At 38.2% G+C, this 24,758-nt stretch overlaps 4 protein-coding genes across 8 annotated transcripts in view; 1 reads left to right on the top strand and 3 right to left on the bottom strand.

Moving 5' to 3' along the window:
* Positions 1-5,558, top strand: part of Fim (plastin-2 fimbrin) — a 53,600-nt gene extending 48,042 nt beyond the window's left edge. For both annotated transcript variants that reach the window (XM_076420799.1, XM_076420800.1), the window contains exon 4: positions 168-5,558. In XM_076420799.1, the coding sequence (XP_076276914.1) occupies positions 168-362 (195 nt within the window). In that variant the 3' untranslated portion in view covers positions 363-5,558. The remainder of the gene's footprint in view (positions 1-167) is intronic.
* A 1,043-nt stretch (positions 5,559-6,601) lies between these two features.
* LOC143207388 (uncharacterized) lies at positions 6,602-9,647 on the bottom strand. Its single transcript, XM_076420808.1, has 3 exons — positions 9,484-9,647; positions 7,630-8,213; positions 6,602-7,559 (listed from the first exon to the last, which is right to left on the bottom strand). The coding sequence occupies exons 1-3, from the start codon at positions 9,512-9,514 to the stop codon at positions 7,299-7,301; spliced, it is 876 nt and encodes a 291-aa protein (XP_076276923.1). The 5' UTR covers positions 9,515-9,647; the 3' UTR covers positions 6,602-7,298.
* Positions 9,648-10,270: 623 nt separating this feature from the next.
* LOC143207387 (vitellogenin-like) lies at positions 10,271-14,572 on the bottom strand. Of its 2 annotated transcripts, none has more exons than XM_076420806.1 (3): positions 14,411-14,572; positions 12,501-13,168; positions 10,271-10,639 (listed from the first exon to the last, which is right to left on the bottom strand). In XM_076420806.1, exons 1-3 carry the CDS (start codon positions 14,439-14,441, stop codon positions 10,406-10,408), a joined length of 933 nt encoding a protein of 310 aa, XP_076276921.1. In that variant the 5' UTR covers positions 14,442-14,572; the 3' UTR covers positions 10,271-10,405. The 2 variants fall into 2 exon arrangements, with proteins under 2 accessions (XP_076276921.1, XP_076276922.1); XM_076420807.1 differs by having other exon boundaries at positions 14,407-14,543.
* A 1,919-nt stretch (positions 14,573-16,491) lies between these two features.
* Positions 16,492-23,134, bottom strand: LOC143207384 (uncharacterized). 3 transcript variants are annotated; one of them, XM_076420802.1, is made up of 3 exons: positions 22,989-23,134; positions 20,805-21,463; positions 16,492-19,907 (listed from the first exon to the last, which is right to left on the bottom strand). In XM_076420802.1, the coding sequence occupies exons 1-3, from the start codon at positions 23,041-23,043 to the stop codon at positions 19,632-19,634; spliced, it is 990 nt and encodes a 329-aa protein (XP_076276917.1). In that variant the 5' UTR covers positions 23,044-23,134; the 3' UTR covers positions 16,492-19,631. The 3 variants fall into 3 exon arrangements, with proteins under 3 accessions (XP_076276917.1, XP_076276916.1, XP_076276918.1); XM_076420801.1 differs by lacking the exon at positions 22,989-23,134 and adding an exon at positions 22,708-22,978; XM_076420803.1 differs by lacking the exon at positions 22,989-23,134 and adding an exon at positions 22,433-22,689.
* Between the last annotated feature and the right edge of the window lie 1,624 nt (positions 23,135-24,758).

The following is a 24,758-nucleotide window of genomic DNA, read 5'->3' on the forward strand; positions in this document are numbered from 1 at the left end:
GATTTGTTTGAATCACAGTTTCTTACGGTTCCTGCCATTTCTAATCACTTTGTTGTCCACCACTGTACGTTCCTCGAAGATGTTCGCCATCGGTGTCGTCACTTTCTCTCCCAAGTAGCCTTGTATCGGATCAGCATGACTAATTGCGAACTGACGGTTGGTTGCAGGCAAACCTGGACAACGCGAAGTACGCGATATCCTTGGCCCGAAAATGCGGCGCGCGGGTCTACGCGCTGCCGGAGGACATCACCGAGGTGAAACAGAAGATGGTGATGACAGTGTTCGCCTGTCTGATGGCGATGGACTACGTCCCCAACATGGACTCCGTGAAGCAACAGAATAACATCAAAAACGGGCAATAATGTCGCGCCATCCCGTTGACCGCGTGCCGCCGCTATCTCGGTGTATCAGAACTGTCGACTGAGTTACGGTTTCGGACCGTGTCTCTTCCGCGAACGTAATGATTGTATATACCTAGGTTAGGGTAGCTTGTTTGCCGAAATGAAAACAGAACGAAGAGACGATAGAGAAAAAGGAGCGACAAGGTAAACAAAAAAGAAGTAAAGAGACATCCAACGGTGAACCGTTTGTTGGCCGTTCATCGGCGAAGCGGCCGACTTCGTCGCCATTGCTTTTCGTTTTTCTAAGTTCTTGCGTAGACGTCAGGGATGCTAGAGGACACGCGCAAATCCCACGCCTTGCGCAGATCTTGCTAGAACGTTTCGTGCATGAATCGTTTAGTGCGAATGTAACGATCGTAAGGAACAACGAGCGCCGCGCGTTTACGTTACACCACGCTTTCATCGCGAGAATCTCGCGATGGTTGCGCGTTTCTTGCGCGAGCATTGTACACGTGTGATATGGGATTCTCCAAAGTTTGTCGAAATCATATATCCCCTCCCCCTAGCTCTCCCTCACGTGGCTGTAGATCTGTATAAACCGTACAGACACTCGGAAAAAGGTATGCACGCTTGCCAAATCTGGAATACTTGAAATATAGAAGAAAAGGGTTTGAATATTTTGTAGAGTGCAGAGTGCCCTTCTTCTTTCTCTTATCTTGATTTAGTGGCGGCGTCTTTTCTTAACTCCAAGATCATCCTCGCTTTCTGCGTTCGTGTTTCCCAACCTGTCCCATAACAATATGGGATTCTGGCGCGCCTCGTCGGATATTTCTGTATCCTTCCTTTTCCTCATTGTACACATAGCTTTGATCGTGGCTTGGTTCAACACCTTGGATGTCTGACATCACGTATTGAGCCTCTTTCCCGAATTGGGCTTGTGTGGTGGCGGTATGAAGGGCGGCAAAGTACAGATTGGGGAAGTTCCGATGGTTGGGCTTCTCGACACCCTCCAAGGGAATCAACTGAAGGTAGTCTAGTTGATCTTCAGGTTGATACCTCAATCCGTTCATCACATTCTGGAGTTCTCGGGCTACTTTTCTGGCTACCGCTGGTTGCTGAAATGCTCTATTCTGAGAGCCTATGAACCCTTCTATCACGAGGGTGGATTTGATCCCACAAATTTTCCAGACCATGCGCACCTGGTCCAGGACTATATCCAGGATTTTTAGGCTTTTATTCAGGCCTGGAAGGTGCGGAACGCCGGATAGAGAAAGGACTTATCGATCTACACTTGAGATGTATACATGTATTTGATACTACGGATTGTCATAATTTTTACAATGACAATCTCTTCGATAAATCAATCAATCAATTCATCGAGTTAAGCGCATACGACGTAGAGAACTATAAATGCGTTCAAACAATTGCTCACGAGGCTGTTGCCTGAATATCACTCGAGTGTTCGTTTTTAAATTTATCATTTTTACGGTCAAAATTTTGAGCAAAGTTTTTCAGACGAACATTTTTAGATGTTGTATTTTATAGCCATTTGAATCGTGCACTTTTAAATCGTGTTCTAAGATGTGCTACACAGTGGTCGGGAGACTAATGTCGTTTTTTCGTATAGTGCCAATAAAAAGATTTGAAACTGCCAGTTACGATTAATTCTGTTGAATCGGTACTGCTATTAAACAGGTACGTGTAACTGTGAAAATTGTAATTTAACACGTTCGCTGTCAACCTTCTCGGGCGTAGTTTGTTACCGCCCGACAAACTTGTTTTTAAAAGTATACTCGTAGTTGGCAGCGAACGTGTTAAACAACACGCTGTCCTGACATCTGATTTTAGAAAATGTATATGTGCAACTATCTGCGTAACAAAATGTCTGTCAAATTTACAATACGTATATATGTACACCCAGTCTTAAAAGTAAGAATAATCGAACCAGTAAGACAATGAAGGTTCACAAAATTTTCTGGTAAATGTAATCTGAATAATTAACGTCGTTAGTGGTCGACGCTATAACGTAAATTTACGATAAATTGTAAGCTATGCGGATCGAGAGGAACATGCTGTCACACTATTAAGAACCGACGTTATTTTTCCACCAAACTCGACGCAATCAATTCGCAACTCTTGTCGAGCTTGAACACATCAATCTGTAATTATTTCGCCGAGTATAGACCATCGATGAAACCAACCAATTGTGTACGAGACTAAACGCACAATCATTGTAATCGTGCCATTATTATAATCGAGCGCAATCGTGATTGGATGATTACCGGGGATACATAACAATTCAAACGGAACAACGTACTTATTTAAAAGATTGTGCGCGAACGAACACGTTGCGAAAATTTTCTGCGAACGGAAGAACCACCGGAAGTTCCTCCGTACGACTAATAAGAGTGCGTTTATGTTGGAGCTGCGATGAACGATCAGAGCGACGGCGAGAGCGAAGCGTAGAAGTATTAGATTGTTGCATTAAGTTGCGCTGTTTTGTCACTTAGAATATTTATTATTTCCATGATATGTTATAATTGGACATCGATCTAAATAATTGCCATTGCTTTCGACTACCTTTTGCCATACTGTTTTGAATTGCACCAGTTCGTTTTTGTCAGAAATGCATAAAATCCGCAGTCTAGTCTGAATAATTCGATGACTTGAGAGTCGAGCGGGATATTGATAGTATAGCTAATTAAAGGATCATTAACTTGATTATATACCCATTGCGTCTTCGATGCATTAACCCTTTTCACTCCTTTGTTGAGTGTGACTCGACATCAGAGAAAGGAAAATGTAAGTGAAACGTGTTTTTATATGTGCTTGGTTCTTCCTTTATTTATTTAAGGCGTATTTTTTAGTCAAAAACGAATATAAGTTCCACAAGTATAAATTACAACAAAGTTTGCGAGTTATATTTAATATGATTAGTAAACAAAATTGTTTAGAATAAGTAGGAGTCAAGGAACAGTCCTTTGAAGTAAATTTCAAATGAAACACTTAAAATAGCAGAGAGTTGTTGGCAACGAAATTGAAAAATAATTCGGAATGCGAAGGGTTAAATTGCGATTGCTTTTAGGTAGAGACTGTTGGCCTAGATCAATATTCTGCATACTTGTTCTCAAGTTTCCCGCTGATTTTCGTTTTTGGTGGTCCTCGAGTATTTTATTGGCTTCATATACTACGGGGGTACTTCATGTGCTTCATTTAATCGATAACAACGAACGAAACCAATGAAAATATTTTCAGTTGCAAAAGTGCAAGTCCATTCAATATTCCACTGATTCCCATTCACGGTGGTCCTCGAGTATTTGGCTTCGCATTACGGGGGTACTTGAACTGTTTCATTTAATTGATAACGACGAGCGAAACCAATGAAAATATTTCGGTTGCGAAATGCAAGTCGATGCAATTATGAAGTTATCTACACTCTCACGTGATCACCGCTGTCCAAAGTATTCGGGTATTCGGACAGCTCTTGGTATTATTAAGCTGCATTTCAGAGGCGAAGAAGTTAGTGCACATTTATTGCGATTATATTCGATGTACTTCTCAACTAAATTAAGTCTAAATCGTTAACCAATCGATAAGCTGTGAGATTTAAGACGAATTTATCGAGTGTAGGTAAGCGAGAAACGTATGAAAGTGCAATCGATCGAAATTGTTACGAACATTTCGAGAAGGACGTGTCGCGAAAAGAAAGAAAGTATAAAGACTTGCACGTTTCTCGAAGAGACAGGACACGTCGAACGTATTTATATAGGTACATCTTTTTACCTTATTTTTAGTTCAACAACCAAACATTATCCATTCCACGAGCGGATAATTACGATATGTATCGAGCTGCATTTCTTATTTAATATCAGGATTACGATGTTACAATCCGAATGTCCTAATTCGAAAAGATCGGATTCGAACGCTTTAACTCTTTCAATGCGACGATGTGCTTTAACTGTTCGGTCTTTCTGCTAGTAACGCCAATTAAAAAATACGTTTATGCAAAGGTGTATTATTTAATCGAGCTACAGTAATCCCGTGATACTAATCCAATTACAAAACTTCTTTATTTTTCATTATTTTTTTATGGGACTTCCATCAACTTATTTGTGGCATTTTCTGATTAAAATCGAACGAAACACGATATAATTTCAACTGTATTTAGTAGTTTAATTAACGGTACGGAGTGACTTTAGGACATAGAAGAGGATAGCGAGTGGAAAAGAAAGAGAAACAGGCAAAAATTCAAAGGTTATTGTATTGTTTAAAATACCAATGTGATGCTAACTTTTTTATTTTCAATTTTCTTCTTACATGTATATGATAAATTATGAATTGTGCTTTACATGTACAGTAAATATGTGCCGAATTGTATCTTGTTTCGTGTCATATTTTAATCAGAAAAATGTCGCGAATATGTTGGTAAAATTTCACACATTAGAAATAATTAAAAAATAAAGAAGTTTCATTATCGCACTAGTATTGTCTCACCGATACGTTATTTTTTGTTGCGCCTTCGGTTGTGCGGTCCGTGTTTACATGCTGTCCTTTACGATCTCTGTCACAGCACAGAACCGAGAATCGGCTTAGATCGCGGGATTATTGTATATAAATATAAGAAACGGAAAAATAACGGGAAAATATAAGAAACAATTTGTTAAAATTGTTAATGGAGGGGATACAGGTAACATCAGAATAATTATCTACCTTCATTCTTATTTACAAGGTATGAGCCTAGAGTTGGAGGTTGTTAATTAAGTCACGTCTCTGTTTTCGAAAAAAGAATACGGTACATCGTTGCGTTGAAAGAGTTAAACGTCAAAAAAGGTGTCCGATGACGCCGAGGAAGTCAGTCGCCGCGAGTGTCACGGCGAAGCACACATTTATATCGAGGGCCGATTGCAATCTGCACACGTAGATGTAAGGATTAGTCACGTGAATAGAAGCCGTTTGATTCCATGAAACAGAGTCGCTTTGACGACGCAGGTCCACGGTGATTCACGATCGATGCTGTCGATCACCCGCGAAGAAAACATGGATTTTGCTTTTGTTAATCGACCCGTCAATCAATCTAAACTTACAATGATCGCTGTAAAACTGTGGACGCGCGCGTTCACGCGGACACGATGATCGGTGCGCGGATGAACATGCGCGGTTCGCCGTAGGTATAATTTAATGTAACCGTAATTTAAATAAAAAGAAATTTATCTAATACCTCGCGGATGTTTCTTATCGAGTTGAGAGGACATCCGTCCACTTCCTATTACTATCCACAAAAGTTATTATTAATCAAATACAGTGAAACGGTTTAATATTCGGACGCTCTAAAAAAGACGATAACTTTTTTAATATTGTACTATACGATTTGAGTAGTGTTCCTAAATTCTTTCTCGAGAATTTCTCGAGAAATTTTATAATTGGTTATTTCTCATTTCTCGAGAAATTTAAATCTAGGAAAATTTTTATGAATCTCGTTTATTTTATAACATATTTTCGGAAATGAACAAATACATCAGTCTTTCTATTTAATAAAGGCTGGAGGCATTTACTATTATTCACGCAGAGAATTTTATTTCTTAACCTTCCGGCGCGGCGGGCACGCGTATGCAGTGTGCACGTCCACGGAGTGCACACCGGTCGGTTTCATAGAGGTAAGGCAAGTAAAATTATAATTTATCTACAATTAGATGCTACGGATATATGAGCTTGAAATGAGTACATAGTATAGGTGTCTTCGGTATCTAAACTGTTTAATACATTTATTAACGTTCTTAGCGGAATGAAATTTTGTTTTTACATTCAAAAGAACCATAAAATCATAAAACGAGCCAGGACGAAAGGCAATTCCACCATGGTGGGGAAAGCATGGGCCTGGAAAGTTCACAGGGTTGTAAGTTCCATAGTTCAGGTATATTGAAGTATTTTTTACATAATGTATCTTCAATTCAGGAACAACTAAAATTTCGCGCTGGAATACCTTCATTGCCTAAAGATATTTGAGCATTTATACAGACACGTGTATCTGTTCGGGAAGACAGGAAATTATAAAATACTCAAAAGCGAGGCAGATGTAAAATTTGTAGAAATAGCAATACTACAATTAAAATGCTTTAAATGCTACCGATTTGCTTGTACGAAACATTCTATAACCTGCGTGATGTGTCAAAATTGTCACAAACTGTAGAATCTGATGACGATACCTAGAATTTACGTAATACGATTGTTATTTGTATGTTTTATTTGAATAAGTCAGTATAACATAGAGAATAAACATTTGTATATTTCTAACATCCTTTATATAATAATTATTTGATGATAGAATGTTAAATTCTTTGAAACTGTTCCTTCTACTCCCTCCGTGCGCTATTTGCACGGCGCGCCCACTGCCGTAATAAATTCGGGCGCGCCCTGGTCAACTATTGGTGCTTTCACCTTAGGTTCTCGCTCGTTGCAGGAAAACGGAATCGGAAATTCAGGGAAGAACGAGGTATCTAATAAGAATAAGTCGGATAAGATTTCACTACTGAGTCGAAGCCGCGATCAAAGTGTACATATACCAACATATTGAAACAATCGCTACGCGACTCGCAACACCAGTACAAAATCATCATTTCCATTAAGCTACATTCCCCATCTTGCGCGAACAAAATGCAATGAACGAGAAAATACTATATTCATAATTTTTGAGTCGAAATACATAGCACTGCGATGTGCTATAAATAAACTGCGGATCTTTGTGCATTTATGAAAGAATTTGTTGGGCGAAATATGAAACAGTGAACGATTTAAAAAATTCAAGAATGTTGCTGTTAACGTAACAAAGTCGTTAAGGGATGAAATCAATTTTTATGTTATTTCTGCTTCCCACAATCAATGCAAAACATTTTCATTTTGCATAAAGATCCACAGTCTAGTTATAAAATACGTCGTTACATATTGCTTCGCATTCAAAGCTTAACCTATTCGACCGAAATGATCAGTTGGCACGAAATTGTATATCAATCGTGCATCGGTGGGGGATAACATCGCCATTTGTGTGAGATCGTCCATAGGTGGTAGTTCTTCCGTGGCTGGTTCAACTCCCGCCAATTCGACGTACGTGGTTATCTCCGTAATGAAACTATGGTTCTCCCTCATTTGCCTGGTCTTCGCAGTCAGCTTGTTTAGACTTACGAACGTGTTACCGCCGATGTGCATTTTGGTCACCGACTTTTCCTGGGGAACCGTGAAATTATATGAAACCTCTGCACTTGGAAACATTGAAAAGAAATCAAGTGCTACGTACAGAAATTAAACTCATGCCACCAGAGGCATTATCCTCACTGGTACGGTTGCACCACTTGGAATTCGTCCTCTTCTCGATGATCACGTTCGCGCCTGGTTTTCTTTGAGGTATCGACAACACGTCCAACACGTAATCGCGTTTCTTGCCGAAATTAGTAAACGTGGGCGAACCCAAATCCTGCAAAACCGTGAACAATGTCGAGCAATCGTGTAGAACGTAACTCTGATTTACGACGAACGCCGACAACGAGTTCGCGTGCTGCAAAAGATCCACGCCGACGCTAAGCTCTTTCATGATGAACCTGATCACGGATAGCTCTCTCCGACCCACCACCTCTTGGAACGAGAAGTTCTCCATCCCGTTCTTGTTAAACTTCACCAAAAACTCTGGCTTCCTCAGCAAGATCTCTGGAAAACTGCATATCAGCTCATCCATCGATCTCTGACGACAAGTAAAGGTTGTCGTCATGTTTACTAATTCCATCGCGTTCTCGTTCGCGCCCGAATTCAACGTGATATTCGCGTGGTAATGGGCCACCAGTCCGTACTGCCATTTCGTTGGATCGTCCACTATAATGGTCGCCGCTGTAATTGTTGAAAAACCGGGATTAATATTTTTAATACTCAGGAAAATTGCTTACCTATTGCCTCTGAGTGTTTGTTACGTGTATCATCGTTAGACAGCGGATTTTATGCATTTATGACAAAAATGAGTAGGTGTAATCTAAAATAGTAAGTTTACATTATTTTCAACCTATTTAACACATTATGAGAGAAAATATATTTCTATTTCACTCCAATTTGTTGAGACTCGTGTAGACAATTTTTATTTTGCATAAAGATCCGCTGTCTAATCATCGTGTATTGTAGTGTCTTCTTGTTTCTCGTTTGTCATTTGTCTCGGCAACAGAATAATCAATCATTATTAAAAAAGCAGGAGAGTGTGCATGGATTTGTACAGAGTAATTCGTGTGTGAGTTCAGAGATGTATAGCTAAAGTGATCCTCTTCTTTTTATTGGGTTGGAAGAAAAGTTCGAAGCGTCTCTAAATAAAAATTCAAAGTTAAAATTCAGAGATTTATTCATAGAGATTTATTCAATAACATATTTTCCATTCTATTACTTTTTACCATTTTCGAGGTAACTTCTCGTGTTATTGAATAAACATATGAATAAATACCTTAATTTTATCTTCAATTCTTAATTTTAAAACGCTACGAACTTTCTTTCCAACCCAATATAATCTATTACGTTGGAGGGAATGTTCTGACGTATTTTAAATAAGCAGGTAATTTTGCTTGTAAATCAAAAACACGTGTTGCTAGTGAATCATTGGGAAACGTCTGGGAAACCATCTGAAAGATGGCAACAAGTTGTTACAAATAATGGAAATTATATCATTTTATAAACTGAGATTTTATAAATTCATTCAAATGTTTTATTTAAATTACGACAGAACTTTCCCTCCAACCTAATATTAGGCCCAAATATTCAAAATAAGTAATTTTGTATTTTGTTTAATAATTTATTGTAGGTGTAATGATCGTGCACTGGGGTGCTTCTATTCATGCATAAAAAGTTGATGATTTATTGGTCATTTCGCCCATTTCTCGTTTAATGCTATGTCGATTTTTGAAATATAAGCCATAACCATAAAATATTGCTAGAACTGTGTTCCGGAATGCAAGATCTTAACAATGAAGAAATTAAATTACGATTTGCGAATACTAATATCAACAGACATGCAGTTTAAATATTCATTCAAGAGAGATTTCAAGCGATTAATGAAAGTTGAATTTGTTGCCCGTATTGTCGCGCGTGCAGAAAACTGATTAAGATTAATTGGCTTACCGACCTAGAAAGAAGGGGATTAATACGAAGTTCATGTTGCTACTACGTGTTTAACTATAGAATTGACCTCCTTGAAGTCGGAAGCTCCTTTATAAAGGTGTCCACAATGAAAAGATTACGATGCACACGTGTCGTCTTCGTCTTTAAGCACGGTCTGGTCTCTTGATTCAACGTGATCCCAGTTTGCGGCGCAGTTGAAGGTGCGTACACATGCGTATAAAGTGGTCACGTGATTTGCCACTTTGTCTTTGTGAAGGGGAGAGATGGTGGTAGAAAATTTCTTGAAAAATTTCCGGTGTGCTCGCACGTCGCAATTGCGAGCTGTATTCTTTAAACGCTTGTAACTAATGAATTGATCTTGCGAATTCAAACAAATCTTTTGTGCACATTTTCCAAATGAAAATTGATTTTTTGGAAGTTCAATACCAGAGTACTCCCTTAAATTATCTATCAGTCATTAATTTTACATCCTGAGTGATTCGTGCAAATGTAACACATTTTCGTTGTTTTTGTTAACATTGTTTTAATCATTCCATGCGTTGTAACAACGACTTTGAAAATGTTTCAACAATAGGAGAGAGGGGAATAAAATAATGACTCTATATACTCTATGAACGTATTACCATTATGAACGTAATATGTAAGTCTGGGTTAGACAGTACCAAAAATGTTACCAAACTATTGAAAGTACACTCAAACAAATTTCTTAAGTCAAAAGAATAAATATGCTTAATATAGTTTCTTAATAGCTTAAGAGCATACTAAAAGAGTCATAAATATTTTAATCGGAATTAGACAGATTGTTTTATTCTTTATTAGTCTCGAAGAGATACTATATATGTATATCTTCAATCTTTCCGCCGTACATACGTGGGCATAGATCGAACTTTCCTATCTGATCGTAGAATGTGCGAATGTCTTTTAATTTATTCCATTTTGTATATTTTATTCACTTCCGAATTCACTTCGATGCTAGTCTTCGATGCATCTGGAACATCCATCAATTCTCGTTTAGCAGCCCGAATGTCCCGTAAAGTTACGCTCAGGTATTCCGAGATGGCAACGAGGTTGTTCAATTTGTCAGAGCCCAAAGTCCCGGTCCTTGTTAGCGTCGAAACAAACCGAACGTCTGATATGAAAATGCGGCTGGACGAGCTCTCCTGTAATTTGAATTGCCGGTAAAGCTATCTGCAGAAGTTTATGAACAGCGGATAGATTCTGGTTCGGCTAACGCCAGATGAGGGGAGGAATCACGCATTCAGGAGAAATGTTACCCTCTCTCTGCCAGTACCGAACACGTGCACGACAAAGATGGGTGGGGAGTACCGCTGCAGAAGGGGAAGATAGAGTGGGGACACAAATTCTAATCTGGCGACTCTGAGCGACGCTATAGCCGCGCTCTAATTGGTCCGCGCTTTTCGTCAAGAATTTCTTAAGGGGGTAAATTCGTTTCTAGCCTTGTCATTTCTCAATAATGCAAAGATGGGGTTCTTCAGTATCCAAAAACGCTAAATAAAAGATCAATCTAGGCCGCAGAGTCGCCCTCGAATTTCCTATTTATACGTTTACGAGGCGTAATTTGCATTACATATTCGGAAACATACGTCTGCGCATGTAGCTGTTTTCATAAAGCTGCGATCGCTACATGCTGCCGAATAATGCAAATTACGCTTGTAAACGTAAACATAGGAAAGGCGGCGACTGCGACCTAGATTGATCTTTTATCTAGCGCTATTGACTACTGAAAAATCCTATCACATGCATTATCGAGAAATGAGATCAAATGCAATTTTGGAAACGAGTCTACCCCCTTAAGGGTTTCCAGGATTGCAAGGGTGCGGGATGCGCCTTCTCATTTCCCGATAATGCAAAGATGGGGTGTTTCGGTAGTCAAAAGCACTAGATAAAAGATTAATCTAGGCCGCAATCGTCCTCAAAAGATCTATTTTACCACGTTTATATTAACTTGCCGTGTTGATGTACGCGTCAAATCTCGTAATCGAATTTTAAACCTCTTCCTTAGTCCACTCTTGCTGAAATTTTGTATACACACTTGCTTCCGATGACAATAAAAGTAGAAAATAAAATATATAAAAAAAACTTTTTAAAAACCACGCTTAAATAATTTTTTTCCTGATTCTCCATAAAATACCGAATCCAGTTAAATGATTAATAATATTTTTCCCCAAAATTTTAAGCAATTTGTTCAACATTTCTTCTGTTATTTATAAAATTAGTGTCGAAATAGATAAAAAAATTTAATATAAATTTAAATACAAAATCATGACATTAGTGACAATAAAAATAAAAGCGGGCAGCGCTAAACTATATTGACATAATCTTCGTGGACACTCCACGCTTTTATTTTTATAGTCGCTAATGTCATTATTTTATTTAAATTTATGTTAAATTTTTCTGTCTATTCCGACACTAATTATATAATAACAGAAGAAATTTTGAACTGATTGCTTAAAATTTTTGGGAAAAATATTATTAATCATTTGACTGGATTCGGTATTTTATGGAGAACCAGGAAAAAAATTATTTTCTCCTTTTTAGTGCATTTCTAATATAAGCATGGTTTTTAAAAAGTTTTTTAATATATTTTTTTACGTTAACGAGGCGTAATTTGCATTATTCTGCAGCATGTAGCTGTCGCAGCTTTATGAAAATAGCTACATGCGGAACTGTATGCTTCCGAATAATGCCTATTACTGGCGATCGCGACCTAAATTGATCTTTTGTCTAACGCATTTGACTACCGAAAAACCTCATCTTTGCATTATCGAGAAATGAGAAGGCGCATCCCGCATTCTTGCAATCCTGGAAACGAAAGTCTACCCTCTTAACAAAGAGACGAGGCGGAAATTTTCGCTAAGAAAAAAAGTTATGTACTTCAAATGACCTCAGGAATCACCCCTTTCAAGTTTATCCGACATTTTTGGAACACCGTCTGTGCTACCAAAAGCGACCGAACACGAATTCCGTCATGAATGCATATTCCGTGGAATATGAACTTACTAAATGAGAATGAAGATCCGGTTCGACGACATTGTTTCCGTAAGACCCAAAGTAGAACGGGGCGTAGCGGCTGCAGTTGTTCAGATTAGTGGTTTTCTGGATCACAATAGCTTCACCGGCTACTTTGTTTAGCTGTGGCAAGGATTCGAGTTCGTATCGGTGATTCCTCATCTTGTTGACCGGCCCCTTCGACGGATAGTGATTGATTCCGACTTGTACGTTGCACCTTCCAATGGTAGTGTCCTGTGGAACATCAATGGTGCCGTCGGGGATTCCGTTCAGGTCGACGCCGATGTTCAAACACTCGGTGATCAGTTTGAGGTCGTTCAAGACGTATACAGGCAGTTTCTCGTGGACGATCAAATGCTCGATGCCGCGCTCGTTGAACTTGACCTCGAACGGGACCCCGTCACAGAAACGTTGATAGATCTCCTCCGACATCTCCAGTTGGTTGTCGTTGGTCAGATCTATACTCTGGCCTCGGCAGTTACCCATGCGGCAGTTCAATGAGTAGCCACCCTTCGGCCTACAGAAGAGGTTCATCACCGTGTAGTTTGACCTTTTCACCGCGTCGCGGCTCATCGGGATCGACGTGAAGTTAAATTCCATGTCGAACACGAACTCCGGCCCATGCTTCCATACAGTATCGTCGACCGCCACGTGGGCCACTGAAACAATCGTGCAGAGCCACGAATAGATGAGACTTAAGACTACAAAAACAAAGAAACTTAATTTGAACAAAAGTTAGTATTACGAAATCCCTAAAACAATATAGGGTAAAGGTACCAGTTACCGGATGTTTAGTGACGCCTTGGAAGTTTTTTTTATTAATTTGAAAGCATTCTGTAATTTATTTTGCATTATTTGTGATAAACGATTGATTGTCAACCTTTCTTCGGTATCGTCAAATTTTTCTGGACGATTTTGTTAAAAAGCAAATGAAGTATTAATTTTGCTAAAACAGAAGAAGTATTAATTTTGTTAAAAAGCAAAGCAAAAGAATTTTTCATGCCGTAACACAATAAAAAATCAATATTTTATTATCCTGTGGTGTATCATAGTTTCTCAGCATTTTCTATAATCGGAAACGAAAAATTCCGTTGTCCCGGGGAATAAGGTTTTTAATTAATGTTTTCTGTATCTTAAACAAAACGTATTGTAATAGTTTTGATTTATATACGAAGGGGAAACATGAATTATTTGTTTCTAAAAATAAAGTAATACTAAGTACTTCATGTTATTTTTATTAATTTCTAAAAAGTTTGTAACTGGTACCTTTATCCTATTGTCTTACGATTACAACTGTAAGTTGCTGCAGCGAAATTTTGAGTTCGTTTGTGAACATTCGCGACGAAGGGTAGCACGTTTCGGTACATCGTTACGAATGAAAAATAGCCGCGAACAATATCACGTTCCATAGATTACGTTGCAAGAATAAAAAAGGTGAAGGTTGGTGAGTCCACTCGCGAAAATAAGTCAAAAAATGGGAACGACATTTTTTCGTTCGACACTTCGTTTTCGAGAACATCGAGTTTATAGACCCGTCGGGTTCGTGTGCTATAGTACATGCAGCAAGTAGAATTGGTTGGTCATGATCAGACAGACAGAACGCGTATATTCGCTGCATCTTCAAACTCGATTTTCTCGAAAATGGGGCGTCAGCATTTGCAATTTTCCACATGATTCTAGCAAGTATCGGCAAAGTAAAGTGAAAAGCTGATCTGAAACCAGACACAAGTACGTCGATCCTCTAATTAGTGTTACAAGCAAACATTATGGAAGCTGTGTCGTTAGCGTAGCATTAGATAACGTTATAATTAATCGTAATTTATCATGCGTGTAAGCAGTTCCTGGTCCGATTTAGCGAGGTTAACGATAACGACGGCTAAATGGAAAATTGGCTTACCAACCTAAGAAGAATGGAATTAATGAAGCGAGCATGTCGCGGCGCTGCCTTCAACTGGTTTAACACTCTTCGTCGTCACGGAGGTCCTTTTATATCACCGGTGTACGATGGCGACCTCGTAATTTAATTAAACTGTCCCACCACCGGCGAAATAATTATCATAGTAGCTCGCGAATAATTCGCGAAACCCGGTCTTGGGGGAACGAAGCGTAACTCGATGATTTCGCTTCGTTCCTTATCAGCTGCTTTATTTTCAAATAATCCTTCGAAAACAGTGAGTAACGTTTGACTCTTTGATCGTTTGACACGAATGCGTTGTAACAATGAACAATTGTGTTACTTTATTCTCATTGAATCTTGTTATCAATATACATATGTGTGTCAAGTAACATTTAAGCTCTGCCGCTCAACATCAACGAGCACTAAAGACATTTTTTGCAATAACCAAAGTAGCATATTGCTATCAGTTGTTCTGGCTTGCGACACATCCTTCCTATAGAAATAGCATTCAAGAAATTAAATAAGAATTTGCCTAAAACGTAATTTTCGTTTACGACGAACGCCGACAACGCGTTCGCATGCTACAGCAGATCTACACCGACGCGACGGTCAGCTCTTTCATGATGAACCTTTTTTTTGTTTTAGGGCGGTGGGGAAATGCATGTTACGCATAGCCCCCTCCATATCAGAGATGGGCAAAAATCAACTAACAATTAAAAATGACTAATAGTCTGATTGATTGTTAGTCAAAACTTTAAAAAAGTTAGTTAAAACCTTTTTATTAGTTAGTCATAACTACATGGCACCAGTTAGTCACAGCTGTAAGTAATCGTTAGTTATGATTAATCTCTAGTTAGTTTAAATGACTATGCGATTAACATACATTAATATGTATACATAAACTATATCGGAATTTGCAGTGACCAAACGTGTTATGATCTATATTTTATATGTTTATAAACTAATAGGATATTTTTTTGTTATTATTATGTCTTATTTTAACTTGTAACCATTTTCAGTCATTAGCCATAGTGACATTCTGATTGCGTATTTAGTCATTAGTTATGCCTTTATAGTCAGTATTCAATATTCATCCTTAATAAAAATTTAGTCATTATTCATTAGTCGTTACGCTCAAATATTTATGTAGTCATTACTTCTAGTCACGTTCAAGAATTTACTTAGTCCTTACTTATTAATCACTTTTGTAGAGCTTATGAAGTTATTAGTCAATAATCATAATTGTGACTACCGTTTGCCCAACTCTCTGCTCCAGATGACGGTCGGGGGGTGGGGGTAGTGTGGGACTCACCTTGCCTGAGAAAAACAAAAGGCGAAGGCACACTCACTGAAACTCCACCGCCCAGGGGTATTTTTAAGGACCTACATCTTCTTCCTTCTTGCCAGAGACTACACAACTTCCGCCGGTCCGCTTTCCGCATTCAGCGGGAGTGTTTCCTACGGCCCTATACCATTAACCTGTTCTTGGCCATTTCTTTCATGATGAGCCTGATCAAGGATAGCTCTTTCCGACTCACCATCTCTTGGAACGAGAAGTTCTCGAGGCCGTTCTTGTTGAACTTCACCAGAAACTCTGGCTTCCTCGACAATATCCTCGGAAAACTATATTCAGTTCATCCATCGATCTCTGACGACAAGTAAAGACTGTCGACATGTTTCTTAATTCCATCGAGTCCTCGGTTGCTCCCAAACTCAACGTGATAATGCTCGCCGCTGTAATTGTCAGAAACTCGGGATTAATATTTTTAATATTCAGAGAAATTGCTCACCGCTGTAATTGTCAGAAACTCGGGATTAATATTTTTAATGTTCAGAAAAATTGCTCACCTATTGCCGCTCTGTGTTTGTTACGTGTATCCTCGTGTATTGCAGTGCCTTCTTGAGAAATAAGTCGATAAACTCGTTTGTTATTTGTCTCGGCAACAGAATGATCAATCATTTTTTAAAACAGCAGGAGAGTGTGTATGGATTTGTAGACGTCCTCTTCTCTTTATAATCTATTATAAGCTCAAGTATTCAAAGTAAATGTCAGTTTCGCGCGAACAGCAATTTTGTATTTTAAGATGGTTCGATGGTCCTGCCAATGAAGTCCTAGCAATGAAGAAATTAAATAACGGTTTGCGAATACTAATAACAACAGACGTGCAACTTAAGTTCAGTGGCATTCAGTGGACTATAGTTAGTCTTGGAGATATCGAGTATCGAGAGATTTCAAGCGATTAATGAAATTTCAAAATTGTTGGACCGTATTGACCCGACAAATGTTTGCCGATCATGACCGAGCATGCGAGGGGAAGATTAAGATTGATTGACTTAGCAAGAATATGGAATTAATGCGAAGTTCATGTTGTTACTACGTGTTTAAGATTAATTGACTTAGCAAGAATATGGAATTAATGCGGAGTTCATGTTGTTACTACGTGTTTAACTATAGAATTGTCCTTGTTGCAGTCGAAAGCTCCTTTATGAAGGTGTCCACAATGGAAAGATTACGATGCACACGTGCCGTCTTCGTCTTCGAGCACGGTCCGGTCTTTTGATTCAACGTGATCCCAGTTTGCGGCGTAGCTGATGATCCGTACACATGCGTCTAAACACGTATTGTTTTGTGGACGGTAGAGATGGGACCGGACAATTTCTTGGAAAATTGTAAGAGCTTTTAACGAAACAACCATCCTCCACCCTACATCACCATCATCGTATAATTACTAATTTTAGAAACAACTGAAACTCCAGGAAAGCAACCTATCCCTCTGCTTTCGATGATTTGTGTCTATTTTCCAGAAATCCAGAAATCGAATAATTGTTTTTTGTATATTAGTTCGTTTAAGAACGCATACTTAACGGCTTAGGCGGTAGACACGCTCCAGGATTGCAAGGATGCGGGATTTGCGTTCTCATTTCTCGATAATACAAAAATGGGGGTTTTCGGTAGCCAAAAACGCTAGATAGAAGATCGATCTAGGGCCCTATCGATCTCAAAAGTCCTATTTTTTCGTTTACGAGGCGTAATTAGCATTATTCGGCAGCATGTAGCTATGAAAATAACTACATGCGCAGTTGTATGCTTCCGAATAATGCAAATTACCCCTCGTAAACGAAAAATGGGATTTTTTAGGGCGATATCGCCCTAGATCGATCTTTTATCTAGCGTTTTTGACTACCGGAAAACCCCATCTTTGAATTATCAAGAAATAAGAACGTGAATCCCGCACCCTTGCAATCCTGAAAAAAGGAGTCTACTCCATAAAAGAAAATAAAAAAACGATTTTTTGAAAGTTTAAAACCAGAATACGCCCTTTACTTATATCAGTCTGCAATCATTGATAGGTAATTTTACATCCTGGTTGTTTAATTAGTCTGTAATTGATAGAGTTTTGTTACTATATGTAATCTTTACTGTAAATCGTTACCATAATCTGTGCTATGAGTGGCTCGTGTTGTCGAAGTGTTATTCTATTGAACTAGTTAACGTAGTTAATAAGAAAGGTCACATTTGTCTCGTCTGGATCATTACTTTCTGAGAAGTTATCCGCGATCATGTCACGATATCCTTGCTTCCGGGTCACGTGTGTTGCGTGTCCAAGCAAAACGTTTGCTTCGAATTAAATACTATAAAAATAATAAGAATGTATTCATTCCTATTTTTAGATATTTTCGGTATAGTATATGTGCTATAAGAAACAGATGTTCGAGAGGAAACAAAGAAAAATTTCTTCGATCAAAGTACTGCACACTCTTTTCACTCATATAAAATTAGTAGTAGTAATATTTAATTGTACAATAAGTTTTTGGGGAAGGCATACATTTGTTTAACATACTATATTATTATTCTATCATTATACGATATTTGTAGAAGTATTATACTATTAATTAACCTTTTTCATTCGATTATTTTTGAATCTATGCTGTACATTTTTTAAATTCATTTTAAAAATATGATTCTCATATAACACCTAAATATTGTAAACATTTATATTAGTTTCTACAGAACAAGCCTGGATGTTTTCGTGGGTGATAACTAGACTGCGGATTATGATAAAAATGAGTAGTAATTTAAAGCAGCAAGCACATTAGAAGAAATTAAAGGTATCATTATATTATTTTTAATCTATTAAATATATTAAAAAAGAAATTCAACTTTTATTTCACCCTAGTTTCTTGCGAGTCAGATGGAAAGTTTTTATTTTGCATAAAGATCCGCAGTCTAGTGATAACACAATCAATATTTAAATGACTTTCCATCTATACTGAATTCTTCATCATCATTTAATTTGCAAATAGCAAAAACGCATTTATAGTAATACTGTAAGTAACTTTACCCGCCACGTGCTGAATGAATACATTTTTCGTGTTGTGGTTCTGCTAATTCTATCACCCACTGTATATAAAAAAATTTGCCGCAATGGCTATAATAAATTTTGAATTATTTACAATGATAATTTACCCGTTTGTCACTTATAACTTCGACCTACCCTATATTAAAGTAGAGAAATTCCCTATTGCCCTGTATTTGTTAAGTAGAGTGCATTTTAAATTAGCATTTAATTTAAAAAAAAACAGAAAACGTACTTAACGTAATTCGACTAATTCTTATAATAGACGCATAACTTTTTCGATCGAATACTTTTCGCTGGATGCAGTACTTTTCCAGGTTAGCGTATTAAAAACGAAAGGTTTCCATTTTATTCATAGAATCGTGCGGTCGTACAATTACACTATTTACAACAATAGCGATCGGCACAGTGTCATGTCGGTTCTACATCGTTTCGCTCACTATTTCTTCGCGTCACTGTTATTACTAGACTGCGGATCTTTATGCAAAATAAAAATTGTCTGCATGGATTGCAAGAAATAGAAACTAAATCAGCGATTTCCAACCTTTATGCTACTATGCCTCCCGAAAAAGTTTCTTATTAGATATAAATTTATTACAATAAAGTGGAAACTACAAATTAATTTTTCATTGCAAGATTTTGGCGCCTCCCAGGTTAGAAACCGCTGAACTAAATCGAATGCTATTTCTTTCCTTAATGATTTGAATAGAGGAGAAATCATAATATATTGACATCTTCAATTTTTTAAATTTTCCAACAATTTTGAATTTCATCTACTCAATTTTGCTACAAATGCATAAAGATGCGTAATCTACTTATTACATAGCGTGCTGTGAAAACGAAGTGAACCAGATGATATCTTCTCGATTAAGTCCCCAACCAGACATACTCTGACTGGTCCTCATCTACCGCTGAATCGACCTCATCACTATCGTCCATCATCCAGTCTCCTATGAACATGCTGACTTCCTCAGGATCCCTGACTTCCAGTGGCATCTGCTTCGCGGGCGTAATCGACTCCAACCACAAGGTTATGTTCTCATCCAGAATCACGGATTCCCGTCCTCTATTCAGTTTCATCACGTTTCTCGTTCCCGACAGGAATTCGGTAGCGGTAATCAGGATCCGGCTTTCCGACGACGTCTGCAAACAAAAGAATAATTAAACGCTACTGTTAAACATATTAAGGCGGTAGACTCGTTTCCAGGATTGCAATGGTGCGGGATTCGGGTTCTCATTTCTCGATAGTACAAAAATGGGGTTTTTCTGTAGTCAAAAACGCTCAAAAGTCCTATTTTTTCATAGCATGTAGCTATGAAAATAGCTACAGTGAAACGAATTAATATTCGGTCGCTCTGAAAAAGACGATAAGTTTTTTAAGGGTCCCATGGAAATCATCGACACGGTTTTCACCGACTTCAGATTTGTACTATACGATTCGAACATTTTTGGGAAGCTAGAGCGATTAGTTTAGTACAGGATGCGAAAAGAAATTTTTTCAAAAATCGCAAATGATCGGAATTGTAGAGAAAATACTAAAAGTTGCATTTTACAACTTTTTTATGTGGGCCTATATTGAAAATTTCAAAAAGTACATTTTGTAGATCTGTATCAATTATATGCGCCATTAAAGTTTCATCGAAATCGGTTGATGCGGGAAAAAACAACAGCGATCCAAATAAATTTCTCTCATTGGCAACTGTTATCAGTGATCGAAATGAATTTCTCTCAACGTTAACATCCACCAACAAGAGAAAAAATTTTCGCTATCTTATAATCCTTATTTCTAACCAATACGATTTTAGTCGATGAAATACTTGTTATTCCATAGCTTTTTTCTTTTTGATTATAACAGTTATGGTCCCCGATTAAAATTCATTGCTTGTATAAAAAAAATTGGGCTCTATTTCACCTTAAAGTACCGAAATTACTTTCTTGTCAACCCAATAAGTAAGTAAGTAAGTAAGTATAATAATAATAATGAACGAATTGGAGTCAATACGTTGTAAGACGGTTAAACAATAGCTCACGCACACTTACCGGGCTAATAGCAAGATCCTCGTGGCTGGCAGCGTAGCCAAAGAGGTACGGCACCTTGTGCGTGCATGCGCTCATGTCCCTGATCTTCCATATCCGCACCAGGGTGAAGTAGGTGAACTCGTGCGCCAAATTACGCAACAGATAACCAGGATGGTTCCACGGCCGTTGATACATCTTGTCATTCTTAACGATCAGATGAGTGTCGCAGATGCCTTGCGTGAAGTTCTCCATTACATGATAGTTGTAATCGTAATCGGTAGCGATGTTTCCGATGTTTAGCTGGTCGATGATCGCCCGGATCATGTCCAGCTCGCGAGGTTGAATGTTCTCATTGACCAGGTAGCTGTCTAATCCCTGCATCCCGAAATTGATCTCGAATCGATCCTCGTAGATCTCGTACGCTTTCTGCGGTGTTCTGGTGTTGACGGGGTTGCCGGGTACGTTGGGGTCGAGACTGCTCGTGAAGAAGCTGTCAGTCACCGAGTCCTTGAAGTAACAGCTGAGCACGGTCCCGCCTTTCGGTTGGCAGACGAGCGTGGTCGCGATGTTCAACCGGAAGCTGTGAACAGCGTCCCGCGGGATTGCTGTCGAGTTCACCTCGACTCGGAACGTGTACACCGGCCCATGGGCCCATGGTTGATCCAGGGGGACACGTGCCACTGAAATACGTGTTGCCGCGTCAAGAACGAAGCATGTCACATACTTTCACTTTCGAGATATTGCCGTTTAAAGTTTTGATCACTAATACTTTGACATAGGACATCGGTTAAATTGCATTAATTTTTTGAGCCTTTCGGATTTATTTTCATGACTTTTTTTTGGTAAATATGTAAATCCTATACTATGAAGCTCAATTAATGCATAATTCGGACCTCTCAGTGTGCTCCCTCGTATCGTTCTGGAATGACTGATGCAGTTAATTGGAAAATCTAGTTTAATACTTATCTATTGCCTTATACCAACATAAGCATTTCAGATGTTTAGGCCGCAACGTGGTCAACTATGGACAACTATAAGTTATAAAGTACGACGAAGTAGGAAATGATTCTTATACGGTTATTTTTAAAGGAAGTTGCACCGAAAATATTCCTCTTTGTCAGAGCCTGGGAATTTTTGGGATTAAAAAGATATCCTATGCCAAATATATAACATTTTTTTAAATCTGTCATATAACATTCGGCATTATCTTTTAAATATGTTATTATTATTAGTAATTACTAAAAAAAATAGATTATTTCTTATTGGGAAGGTATGCTCTATATTATACAAAAAAACCTAAGAGAAAATATGGAACGAAACGATGAGGACATCGCAAAGAACTTTTGCATTTCTGCCAGCCGAAATATGCTACTTTGAAAATGCTCAACTTTAAATTTCATAGTAACTAAAATATACATCCAATTCCATTAATTTTTTCATTTTTGACGTATGTAGACCCTTACAAAGCAGTACAAACTGATCAGTAGACTGCGGATCTTTATGCAAAATAAAAAATGTTTGCATTGATTGCAAGACACAGGAGTGAAATAAAAATTTCTTCTTCTTTTAATTATCTGATTAAGCTGAAACCCACTATGCTGATGTCTTTAAATCTCTTTCATATGTCCACTGCTTTAAATCGTGCTTACCCATTTTTGTCATAAATGCATAAAATCCGCAGTCTACTGATCAGTTGTCAATTTCGAAAAGTCGACATTTTGGTGAAATGTCCGTAAATTCTTCCGGCCCGCTGTGCGCCGGCGAAGATGTAGGTCGCGCGAACACGTCAATAGCCATACGGGACGATTTGCACGTATACGGGACCCACGCGACCGGTAGCCATTCAATTGAATGATTGCCAGGATTGAATAGGCCGATTAGAGGTGGCCGGTAGTGTCTTGAACGAGGTGTCACGCGGACGCACCTTGTGTGTCCCCGAAGCTTCCTTGTGTATGTGTGTGTATGTGTGCGTGCGTTTGCCTGCTCTTTATCTTTTCGATTCGACAGCTGAGCGGGAACGAGCACGGACCTCTCGCGTACTCCGTTCCACCGATTTGAGTCAGAAAAGAGTAAGATTTGATTGTCGACGCGATCATTTCACGGGGTATCCGACACCATGGACACGACACGACGCGACACTACCCACCATCGGATACTGAGAGAGGATACTCCGCCCGACTACGCACCGGCTTTCGACTGGCTTACCTAAGAAAAATGGCACCACTTGCATGATTAGCTCCATGGTGACACCGTGCAACATACAACCACTTCAATGGAGTAACTGGATGTTGGGGCCGCTCTTATACCGTGGCAGTTTAGCTACACTACTGACCTCTTCTTACAATCAACCAGCTTAACCAATTTACCGAAGCCGCTCTCTATTTCTAATCGGAAAATAAAGTGCGCAGGATTTTTAACGAACTTCTGAAAACAAGATCAGTGCAGTGGCGCGTTACCCTATGGGCAACTTGGGAAAATGCCCGGAGCCCCAAGCAAAAGGGTGCCCCGAACACAAACCAAGATCCAAGATCCAATTTCTACGTTTTTCTCATAAAAAAATTTCACACTCAAACTCTAATTTGGGAAAATCCATAATACAGTAAAGTCGCGATTCTTGTCAAACAGCCTGTGTTCTGCACGGACAGTGATCGCATACCGATATTATTGTTTTATGACTGCGTCTATCGCGCCGACGACAAGATGGTCCTCGAGAGCGGATGCAATTTTAGCTGTTAAGATTAATTTTTTGTCAATTAAAGAGACTTTATTTACAATTTCTAATGACCCTTAACAAAGTTAGAAGCTGAAAAGCTGCATGAACAATTTGAGAACTTTGAAACCACACTTTTGCTTTTCATATGGAATTCCATACTGCAGCGATTTAATGCTACCAGCAAAAGACTGCAAAATGGACATTGTGATTTGCAAACTGCTGTAAATCTTTTAAAAGCACTATCGCTTTATATTTCCGAAGATATTCGAAACAACAAGGGTTTCTTTAATAATGTTGAAATCGAATGCTTCTCTTTGACAAACAATGTTAACTATGAGTCAAAGAAGAGGAGAAAAGTTGAAAGAAAATTACACTATGACGAAAACAGTGACGATGCTGAAAACGTGCAATTAAGTAGCAAGCAAGGTTTTATCGTAAATTGTTTAAATGTAATTTGCGACCAACTGGTATCGGAAATTCAAAGACGTATTGTAGCTTATCAAAATATTTTTAATTATTTTGTTGTTTTACTAAATGTTAACTTGAAAGAAACTTTTTCAAATGAATATGACGAATGTCTTGAAAACTTAGTGGAAACATATTTAAGTGACATTGATAAGAATGTTTTTAATGAAGAAATAGCCCACTTCTTGGAATTTGCCAGAAATGAACATTTAAATTCCCCATTAGAAATGTATGAAACCATACAAAGAGGACTTACTTCAACATTTCCAAATGTTGAGGTAATTTTAATAGTATTTCTAATAATTCCAGCTTCCAATGCATCGGCAGAATATTCTTTCGATGTCCTTAAAAGAATTAAGAACTATTTAAGAAACACTTTGGGGCAGGATAAACTGTCAAATTTATCCATATTATCTAGTGAAAGTGATGCAACCAATTGTGTTGGTTTTAACGAACTAATCAATAATTTTGCGGCACGAAAAGCCCGAAAAGTAAATACTATTTAAAATTTAAATAAATATTGCAATCGTGTATGCATTAGATTTATATATCAATATGTGCAATTGTTTACCAAATATTTTGTATTTTTATTCCAAAGGTTTTCATGGATGAAGGAGGATTTATTTCACTTTTTATGCAACAATAAATATATAGATGTTTTTACAATTGTTTTATTTTTTCCAACGTGTTTAATTGGGGTTAGGGGCCACAAAATTCTACTTTGCTCAAGGCCCCAACTAGTTATAACGCGCCACTGGATCAGTGTAATAACTGGAACGAATTATTTACTCGCTCGT

This window comes from Lasioglossum baleicum, chromosome 3 (genome assembly GCF_051020765.1).
Source record: "Lasioglossum baleicum chromosome 3, iyLasBale1, whole genome shotgun sequence".
Taxonomy (NCBI): domain Eukaryota; kingdom Metazoa; phylum Arthropoda; class Insecta; order Hymenoptera; family Halictidae; genus Lasioglossum; species Lasioglossum baleicum.

What these genes read in the sequence shown, in the direction of transcription:
- LOC143207388 (XM_076420808.1), bottom strand. Translation starts at nt 9,514, where the DNA reads ATGAACTTCGTATTAATCCCCTTCTTTCTAG. An exon ending in ATTAATCCCCTTCTTTCTAG is followed by an intron (nt 8,214 to 9,483) that starts GTCGGTAAGCCA and finishes CAACAATTACAG; the next exon opens with CGGCGACCATTATAGTGGAC. An exon ending in GTGGCATGAGTTTAATTTCT is followed by an intron (nt 7,560 to 7,629) that starts GTACGTAGCACT and finishes ACGGTTCCCCAG; the next exon opens with GAAAAGTCGGTGACCAAAAT.
- LOC143207384 (XM_076420801.1), bottom strand. Translation starts at nt 22,879, where the DNA reads ATGATCGCGTCGACAATCAAATCTTACTCTTTTCTGACTCAAATCGGT. An exon ending in AAGCTTCGGGGACACACAAG is followed by an intron (nt 21,464 to 22,707) that starts GTGCGTCCGCGT and finishes CACGTATTTCAG; the next exon opens with TGGCACGTGTCCCCCTGGAT. An exon ending in AGGATCTTGCTATTAGCCCG is followed by an intron (nt 19,908 to 20,804) that starts GTAAGTGTGCGT and finishes TTTTGTTTGCAG; the next exon opens with ACGTCGTCGGAAAGCCGGAT.
- LOC143207387 (XM_076420806.1), bottom strand. Translation starts at nt 14,441, where the DNA reads ATGCTCGCTTCATTAATTCCATTCTTCTTAG. An exon ending in ATTAATTCCATTCTTCTTAG is followed by an intron (nt 13,169 to 14,410) that starts GTTGGTAAGCCA and finishes CGATTGTTTCAG; the next exon opens with TGGCCCACGTGGCGGTCGAC. An exon ending in CGGATCTTCATTCTCATTTA is followed by an intron (nt 10,640 to 12,500) that starts GTAAGTTCATAT and finishes TTCAAATTACAG; the next exon opens with GAGAGCTCGTCCAGCCGCAT.